Source organism: Mya arenaria, chromosome 2 (genome assembly GCF_026914265.1).
Source record: "Mya arenaria isolate MELC-2E11 chromosome 2, ASM2691426v1".
NCBI lineage: Eukaryota > Metazoa > Mollusca > Bivalvia > Myida > Myidae > Mya > Mya arenaria.
The window spans coordinates 25,348,332-25,358,021 of record NC_069123.1 but is presented as its reverse complement, the minus strand read 5'-3'; the positions used below and the strand labels follow the sequence as shown (position 1 = coordinate 25,358,021).

Below are 9,690 nucleotides of genomic sequence, written 5' to 3'. Positions count from 1 at the left end.
ACTGGCTTCCATGCATTTTAGCATAAATTGGCTCGTTAAAGGACAAAAAATAAAAAAAGTAGTCAAAACGTTTAATCTGTGAGAGTGCAGCTTTAAACAGGCATTTAATAACATACAGAAGTTGCAAATTAACACAAACAACTATGATTATAATACGTAATAAGGGGCGGGGGAGGGATGGGTTGTTTATTTTTAAAGTAAAATATTGGACGACTGGACGGGACGAAAAGAAACTGAACATGACAAGATAGAATTAACACATAAGCGCCTATGTGTGACGGCTCAGTAATTACATGTATAACATTTCAGGCTAAAATGTGATGAATTAATGAATTATTAATTATTTTCATTATATGTTTTTTTCAAGGGAATAATAGAAATTCATCAGTGAAATAAAAAGGATGCTCCACTGTTTTAAACTTTGAAAAAACTATTTGATATTCTTTCGCTATTTGTTCATACTTTATATAAGTCGATTGTTCTTTTTTGAATACTATACATATAACCAATTTTCTCTTTTGAATGCATTTTAACCTATTTTTAAATACGTTATTTATAGAACCCATTTTCTTTCTAACGCTTTATATATTCCCTTTTTCAATACTTTATATGTAACCAATTTTCTTTTCAACGCTTTATATATCCCTTTTTTTCAATACTTTACATGTAATGCAATTGCTTTTTGAATACTTTATATATGTATAACAAATTTCCCTTTTTAAAGGCTTTATATAACCCATTTGTGTTTTTTTTTTAAATCCCTTTTTATACCCAATTGCTATTTTGAATACTTTATATGAAACCAATTTATTTTTTTGAATACTTTATATTATTTCGTATAGGTTGAAAATGCCAATAGTAAATAGCTCTCAAATGTGTTTAAATAACAAACTAAACAGACTACTAGCGAAACACCCAAACACAATACACCTGCCTATGACCGTAACCACTGTCCAATTATTGTAGGTCAATACAGTAGAAAACCTTTTCAGATTCATAAAAACTCTCGCGGTCGACCAAAGGTCATTCATGTAATATTTTGAAATCAATAAAGCGCAAACTAATATATGCAGCAAACCATTGTTAAATGCTTTTAAAACGCTTTGCCTAGGGCATTCTTAATCGGATTTACGATTTACCGTCTGAACAAAGTTGTTGGCATGATCTGGTTATCACGACCTAATTTGAATTTAATGTTAGAATTAAAATTGGTATCCGGATATAGAACAGCAGCAACAGCAGCAGCAGCAGCAGCAGTAAAAACGACGACGATGACGACGATAAAAAAAAAAAACAACAACAACAAAAGAAACAACAGCAACAACAAGAAAAACAACAAGAACAAAAACAAATGAAAACAAAAGCAGAAGCAAAAATAGCAGTAGCAACAACAGTAGTAGCAACAACAGCTGCGGCAGAAAATAGCATTACTACAGTAGTACCGCAATACCTTGAGTTTTTGGGCGGGCGGCTGTCGGTCATTTCTGACGGTCGCCTTACTGTAAACTATTCAAACACTTAGATCCATTCCTTATTGAATGACTGACCTCCAGATTATGGTCCACGAGTCTTCGGGCGGGCTGCAGGCGGAAGGTCTCGTTCTCCCTGACGCTGAGCTGCGGCTCCCGGAAGAGAACGTCCACCTGGTAAATGACTACCGCGTCTGAATCCCGGATACAGAAGTACTGCCCCGCATCAGTCACGTCTACGCTCTAAAAGAGAAAATGCTGAAGACGTCATGAAAATTAAACCAATGTTGATAATGCTGGGAGAGGGCCGTAACTGACGTTGGTATAACTCGTGGCCCGATCCCTTTGCATGTCATATAATCATTCATTTGTTTTAAATAAGGTATATTTATGATCTATTTGTATTGCTTTATTGTCAACATACATGCAATAAACTATTATTAAATTAAATAATACAGTTAAACATTTTGATAGACCAAAAAACAGTGAAAACGCGAATATGCGCTAAACACAAGTTTGTGCGTAAGCGATTCAAACACTGTTTTGTTTAAAATATACTTTTTAAAGTGAGAAAAAACTTTTTACATGTTTAGTTGTGTCTTGTTTGATTAATTCATCTAGGGTGGGACTCTCTGGGGAAGATCTTGTACCTGCAAACACATGTACTACAGTACTTCGCTTAAAAAACTAATCCATTCTTGCTTTTTTTAAAATTTTCATTAACGTGGCCCAAGTATGAAAAATCTGACTTTATCTCGGCTCGCGAATGGGTGTTTCCACTACCAGTGCTTTTGATGGTCATAGCGCTTTGGCCGCTTCAAAAACTACCGTAGCTGTGTGAAGTTAGCTAAATATACGACATTGGACATTCAAATATGAAAGCCGTGCTGGAAAGCCCAATTTCCAATGTCATGTCAGCACGGCTTTCATTTTTGAATGTCCAATGTCGCATGTTTAGCTAACCTTACATAGCTGACTACCGTCCAGTTTCTAAGCGCCGCCTGTCGCTATTAGACATTAGTTTAGTTTTAGTAGACAGACTAAACACCGTCGTGTTCGCGCTGAGTGACGTTAACCTCCTGAGAAACGCCTTGCTGTACACGTGGTCATCGACTGAGTCCCGAGCTCTGCTGCCTCGGACGAGGTTACCGTCATACGGCCACTATAGGACGACGCGGTTCAATATCCACCCGCAAGACAACATAGTCACCGCCCAAGATGCCATCAGCACTCAGACTGACCGTGTCTGCACGAACGGAATCGTTGATATCATCGACAGCGGTTTGTTGCCGCCGTCGTGTCCATTGTAAACACAATCGTCGCCAACTTCGAATTCAGCGCACCCTCTCCTACCCGTCTTCAATAAGCCTTCCACTGGAATGCAATGACACTCTCCCCCCTCCCCCCGGCTACTCCCAGAAAGAGGCAATAGGAACCTTGAATCAAACCGACAGCATTATTGTTTACTTGGTTAACTATGCTGAAGATGAAGTCGATAGCCGACGAACGTGACTTCAGCTTATCTACAGACGTTACTTTTGTGGATCACGTTTTCATCCTGCATGGCAACCCGGTCGTCTGTAAGTTGCCTTGGAACAATGACCAGACTGGTCACATTTGAATCCAAGTTCGTTATGTTGTGTTTTTAGTTTTGTTAAATGCTATTAATATGGACTTTTGTAGCCGTATTAATTTCGTTACATGCATTTCTAAAATCAATTGTGACGAGCTTATAGTCGATGCAAATTGAGCATGTGTTAAAATTATATTTAACTAACGAGTGAGAGGTTTAAAACTCTACGTGGATGTTAACTTGTTCGTGGAATTTGTGCTTGTAACTTGTACGTGTACCTTGTATAAATAGCTTGTGGGTAGCTTGTAAATGTAGATTGTACGAGTAGATTTAACGTGTAGTCTGTCCATGTAGTTTGAACGTGTATCTTATACGTGTAATTTGAACGTGTAGGTTGAACGTGTAGCCTGTACGTGAACCTTGTATGTGTAGTTTGTACGTATTGCTTGTACGCGTAACTTGTACGCGCAGCTTGTATGCGGAGCTTGTACGCGTATATTGTACGTATAGCTTGTACGCGTAGCTTGTATGCGTGGCTTGTTCGTGTAGCTTGTACGCGTAGCTTATACGAATAGCTTGGTCGTATAGCTTGTACGCGTAACTTGTACGAGTAGCTTGTACGTGTAGCTTGTACGTGTAGCTTGTACGTGTTGCTTGTACGAGTAGCTTGTACGTGTAGCTTGTACGAGTAGCTTGTACGTGTAGCTTGTACATGTAGCTTGTACGGGTAACTTGTACGTGTAGCTTGTACGTGTAGCTTGTACGAGTAGCTTGTACGTGTAGCTTGTTCATGTAGCTTGTACGCGTAGCTTGTAAGTGTAGCTTGTACATGTAGCTTGTACATGTAGCGTGTACGTGTAGCTTGTACATGTAGCTTGTACGAGTAGCTTGTACGTGTAGCTTGTTCGTGTAGCTTGTACGCGTAGCTTGTACGTATAGCTTTTTCGTATAGCTTGTACGCGTAGCTTGTACGAGTAGCTTGTACGTGTAGCTTGTACGAGTAGCTTGTACGCGTAGCTTGTACGAGTAGCTTGTACGTGTAGCTTGTACATGTAGCTTGTACGGGTAACTTGTACGTGTAGCTTGTACGTGTAGCTTGAACGTGTAGCTTGTACGAGTAGCTTGTACGTGTAGCTTGTACGTGTAGCTTGTACGAGTAGCTTGTACGTGTAGCTTGTACGTGTAGCTTGTACGAGTAGCTTGTACGTGTAGCTTGTACGTGTAGCTTGTACGTGTAGCTTGTACGCGTAGCTTGTACGAGTAGCTTGTACGTGTAGCTTGTACGTGTAGCTTGTACGTGTAGCTTGTACGAGTAGCTTGTACGTGTAGCTTGTACGAGTAGCTTGTACGTGTAGCTTGTACATGTAGCTTGTACGGGTAACTTGTACGTGTAGCTTGTACGTGTAGCTTGTACGAGTAGCTTGTACGTGTAGCTTGTTCATGTAGCTTGTACGCGTAGCATGTAAGTGTAGCTTGTACATGTAGCTTGTACGTGTAGCGTGTACGTGTAGCTTGTACATGTAGCTTGTACGAGTAGCTTGTACGTGTAGCTTGTTCGTGTAGCTTGTACGCGTAGCTTATACGTATAGCTTGTTCGTATAGCTTGTACGCGTAGCTTGTACGAGTAGATTGTACGTGTAGCTTGTACGTGTAGCTTGTACGCGTAGCTTGTACGTGTAGCTTGTACGTGTAGCTTGTACGTGTAGCTTGTACGAGTAGCTTGTACGTGTAGCTTGTTCGTGTAGCTTGTACGCGTAGCTTATACGTATAGCTTGTTCGTATAGCTTGTACGCGTAGCTTGTACGAGTAGCTTGTACGTGTAGCTTGTACGTGTAGCTTGTACGAGTAGCTTGTACGTGTAGCTTGTACGTGTAGCTTGTACGAGTAGCTTGTACGTGTAGCTTGTACGTGTAGCTTGTACGAGTAGCTTGTACGAGTAGCTTGTACGAGTAGCTTGTACGCGTAGCTTGTACGAGTAGTTTGTACGTGTAGCTTGTACGTGTAGCTTGTACGAGTAGCTTGTACGAGTAGCTTGTACGTGTAGCTTGTACGAGTAGCTTGTACGTGTAGCTTGTACGCGTAGCTTGTACGAGTAGCTTGTACGAGTAGCTTGTACGTGTAGTTTGTACGCGTAGCTTGTACGAGTAGCTTGTACGTGTAGCTTGTACGTGTAGCTTGTACGAGTAGCTTGTACGAGTAGCTTGTACGTGTAGCTTGTACGAGTAGCTTGTACGTGTAGCTTGTACGCGTAGCTTGTACGAGTAGCTTGTACGAGTAGCTTGTACGAGTAGCTTGTACGTGTAGCTTGTACGCGTAGCTTGTACGTGTAGTTTGTACTCGTATCCTGAACGTATGTTTTGTACGTGTAGCTTGACGTACGTATTAATATTGAGTGTAAAAGTTATTTGAGAGGTTGCTGTTTATACGTGTACTTGTAGACTCGCTTATACTCAAAAGTCACTTCCTCGATACGTGAACTTACACGTACAATTAAGAAGTGTATCGCAATTAACATTGTTTATTGTTTTATGAAAGAAACAAATACAACTGTAAGTTTTTGGGGGGAACATGCAGGAATCCAATGACACCACGAGTCATAAAACACGGTTAACAATTATATACAGGCGACACCAACATGGAAAGATTCAATAAACATAAATTAAATATAGTTCAAATAGTCAAACTAAGGCTATCTGAAAGTGGCATGTCAACATTTCATTGCTGTAGCTTCAAAAATATGAAAATTGGTCAAAAAAGGACACAGTATACTTCATCCGAGGACAGCAATAGAATGGGTTTGCAAAATTGCACATATGGTCGAAATTTCATTGTTGTAGTTTCAAAAATAAATGTAGGTCAAAAGGTCATTGTCATCTGATATGTGTTTTCAAAACTGTTCACATGGTCCAAATGTCATTGTTGCAGCTATAAAATGAAGGTCAAAATGTCACAGTCAAGGTCATCCGAGGACAACATTGATATTTCTTTGCAAAACTATACACAGGGTCCAAATTTCATTTTAGGTCAATAGGATACAGTCATGGGCATCCAATTACAAAATTGATATTTGTTTTAAAAACTGTACCCATGGTCCAACTACCATTGCTGATATCTCAAAGCTAAGATAGTAGGTCAAAAGGTCACAATTTTGAAAGGGCAACATCAAAGGAATAACCCGATGAACTTTCACCTTAATTGGCCAAGTGGTTTAGGAGGAGATGTTTTTGAAGCACTTGTTGACAAATGGAAACGACGAACGCCGGACGGTGGACGGTGGGCGATGGGCGATGGAAAAACATTGTCTAGAGCACTAGGTTTTCAGGTGACCTAAAAAGTCATAAACAGCGCGATCACGCTTAACAGGGAACAATATTTCTCCCACCTCAGATAAGTACATCCAATAATTTAACCATGCTAGATATTCTTATCTTGCCCACGGGCGAAGATAAAATGCCCGTATGGAACTTCTTTTTAACGGTCCCCACATTATAATTACCTCCCTTGTTGAAGACTGTCGTCAGTAGTATCAAGGAAGTCTTGTCGTATGGTAATATTTAGAACGCTAATTAATTATTTCTCGCTTCAAGTGTCCCCATAACACAGTTTTCACGCACCATTCAAGAAATAATGCTTCATTTTCCTTAGAACTATTTAAAAAGACCGATTTGACTATTAACATTAACTGGATCATTGCGCTCGTATCCATGGCAACCACGTGCTATCGCATATCCATACGCAATTATTTTCACTAAGCACAAAAGAGTTCCAGCAAAAAATACATTTTTAATTAATTTTGTTTAACTGAGGTGGGAGAAAAAGCATCTACCATAGCCGCTCGTGTAAGATAGTTTCATCCCGACCCTCGCGCAGGGTGTTTTGCGGTAAACCTCGTTTCCGCAAAACACCCTACGCTCGGGTCGGAATGAACCTATCTTACACTCTCGGCCATGGAAGATACTTATAGGGTTTATGCAAAAACAAAATGGTGCATTATTATGTTTTACTCTTTTGACGGTTATAATAATTACAATATAAACCTTGATAAATGAGTTTTTTACAGTTAAAAAGCCAGGTGGCCACAAATTTTCCAAGTTAGAAAGAGCAATATACCAATACATCGCTAAAAATTATGTAAAAACAAATCATATGCTTTTTTGTTTTGATCATTCAAGTAAAATGAGTAAAAACATAATAAAGCATTGGAAAAAAAGATAACAATGCATCAGCCTATAATGAGCTCCTTAAAGCGTAACAAGTTGATGTACCATATTTCGTTTAGCCAAATCGCTTGCTGAATAGCCTGATTACAAAACAAGTCATAGTTTATCATTATCCGAATCATTCCCTTTCAATGTCCCAAAATGCATTATCTTTTTTTGTTGTTGTCAAGAATTTAAGACATATTACCGAAGCATCTAAAGCTGCACTTTCACAGATATACCGATTTTACAACTTTTTTATTTTTTGTATTGGAAAGAGCAAATTTTTGGGTAATTATTTGCAAACCAATGATATAAGATTGCTGACAAAAAATCAGATCGTAGATTTTCATATTTCCGTTCGAAAGTTAACGTTTAATGGCTTAAACCGTTAATAACGGTTTAAGAAAACTGCATAAAACATATTTTTTGAACTTAAATGTAAAAATCTGCGATCTAATTTTTTCAGCAGCCTTATATCACTGGTTTCCATGGATTTTCGCAAAACAATGGCTCGTTCCAAGACAAAAAAAAAGTTTTCAAAACGTTCAATCTGTGAGAGTGCAGCTTTAAGTCAAAATTTTACCTTTTCCTTAAATTCAACATCTTCCTTAACTGATTTATTTCATTTTAAGTAAGTGTTAAGCTAATTGTAAATTCTGCAATGAAAATATGGACACTTAAGTTTTGAAAAATGAAAACTCCATTTTTAAAGAATTAGTTTTTTTTTTAAAGAAATATTACAATCCCAAATTTTAAACTTAAGTTAAAATAATTATGTTAAAAAAATCTTAAGATGTCTTTGTAATATGGACCGTCCGATGAAAGGTAAATATGAAAAAGAGGCGAACTAACTCACAATGACATCATGTTGTGCATTTCCAAAAGTATAATAAACATACACATGTTAAAGCGATACCGATACCTGTATAATGAGCGACATATCTTGCTTGATCTTTAATCCCTTTGTTTTGGGCGAAATATGAGAAGTAGAAGAATCGGACACTCGAACTCGCTGCCAAAACATCTTGTTCATTTCGGCATCCTGATCGGGCCTCTGACAAAATGGACACTGAAGGTCGATCCTTTGGCCCTGCATCGCGAGAACGGCCGTGATTGACTGACGCACTCGATTTTCTGGCTTGTTTCTTTCTGTGATACACTTGTAGTAGTCATCAAACATTTTTGTCACTTCCTCTTTGCTATATTTCCAGTTTCCTTGAAGCTTGCTGAATTTGTCCGCCGATACAGAGCGCTTTCCACGACCTTGATGCACGGGTAAAATATCATCCGGAAGTGAACCTTGAGTCTCGGCGATGGAAGCATTTAGAATAGAACAGAGAAAAGCTGTTATAACTAAGATGACATTGGCAGAATTCATTGTTGTCTTTTGCGTTATGACGTCATTTCCGCGGGACATTCTTGATTTGACGTCACGAATGCCATATCGTTGAAGCATTTAAATTGGCAAAGAGGATAAGTCGATATCTCGCTTATGTTTATAGACCAAAAAAAATTTTTTCCCAGGAATGCATCTGAAAACACTTATTCTATCATGACCTTATTCAATAATATCATTGACAATATTTCAGAAAAAAGTACAATTTTAGTATAAATAAGTATCTTGGTTTTAGTAGGGTGCTAATCCACGCTTGTACAGTCAATAACTAATTAGAAAACAGAGCCACTAAGCCACTCAAATTACATAATAGTTTGACCTTTCAAAAATAAAATGATATAGTCACGTGATTGTGTCAATGAACCAATCACGTGACAACGAATCGCTAAAAGCCGTTGTTAACGCGAATGAAAAATGTGGTTTTCAAAGACGATATTTGAGCAAATAACAACGTTTGCTGAACGGTTCCAGATTTTGGTATCTTAGTTTTAACACTCCTAATTGATTGCCACTCATTATTTCGTCATCCAAAAAATGTGCATTTTACAGAAAAAGACATGAGCGAACCCTTTTAAACAATCAGAAAAGGTTTAACAACGAGTCGAGGATTATAATTGATATTTTTTTTTTACTTTTGGTTTTTTTTTTTCATAAACTAAATATTATATTGAAAGACCTAATAATTATGATAAAATGTTTAGAGTTGATAAACACAAGAAATGAAACACTAATTCTGAAATAAGTGACTTTCATAAATTGTGCGTATTAAATAAGAACTAATTTGTTAAATCAATGATGTGTTGTTGTTGTTTCGATGATATTTTTTTTTTTGCATCATGTATGTTTCATAAAAATAAATCTTAAAAATATGCTATAAGCTTATAAATTAAATATTTGTTATAATTTATACAAGTATAATATTTCCTTTGATAATATGTTTTGTTGCATGTTCTCCTTAGTAATAGTATATATATTTGATATGTTTGTAATGTATTCTAAATGTAATAATTAATGGTATATTGACTATTGTTATATGTATGATCATGTTGA

The 9,690-nt window shown here is 37.5% G+C and overlaps 1 protein-coding gene across 1 annotated transcript in view; it reads right to left on the bottom strand.

Annotated features, from left to right (window-relative positions):
- The window catches only part of LOC128213944 (Ig-like V-type domain-containing protein FAM187A), a 10,876-nt gene extending 2,215 nt beyond the window's left edge, over positions 1 to 8,661 (bottom strand). Inside the window, exons 1-2 of the mRNA XM_052920065.1 lie at positions 8,167 to 8,661; positions 1,548 to 1,712 (exon numbers count right to left, since the gene is read on the bottom strand). Coding sequence (XP_052776025.1) covers positions 1,548 to 1,712; positions 8,167 to 8,661 — 660 coding nt within the window. The remainder of the gene's footprint in view (positions 1 to 1,547; positions 1,713 to 8,166) is intronic.
- Between the last annotated feature and the right edge of the window lie 1,029 nt (positions 8,662 to 9,690).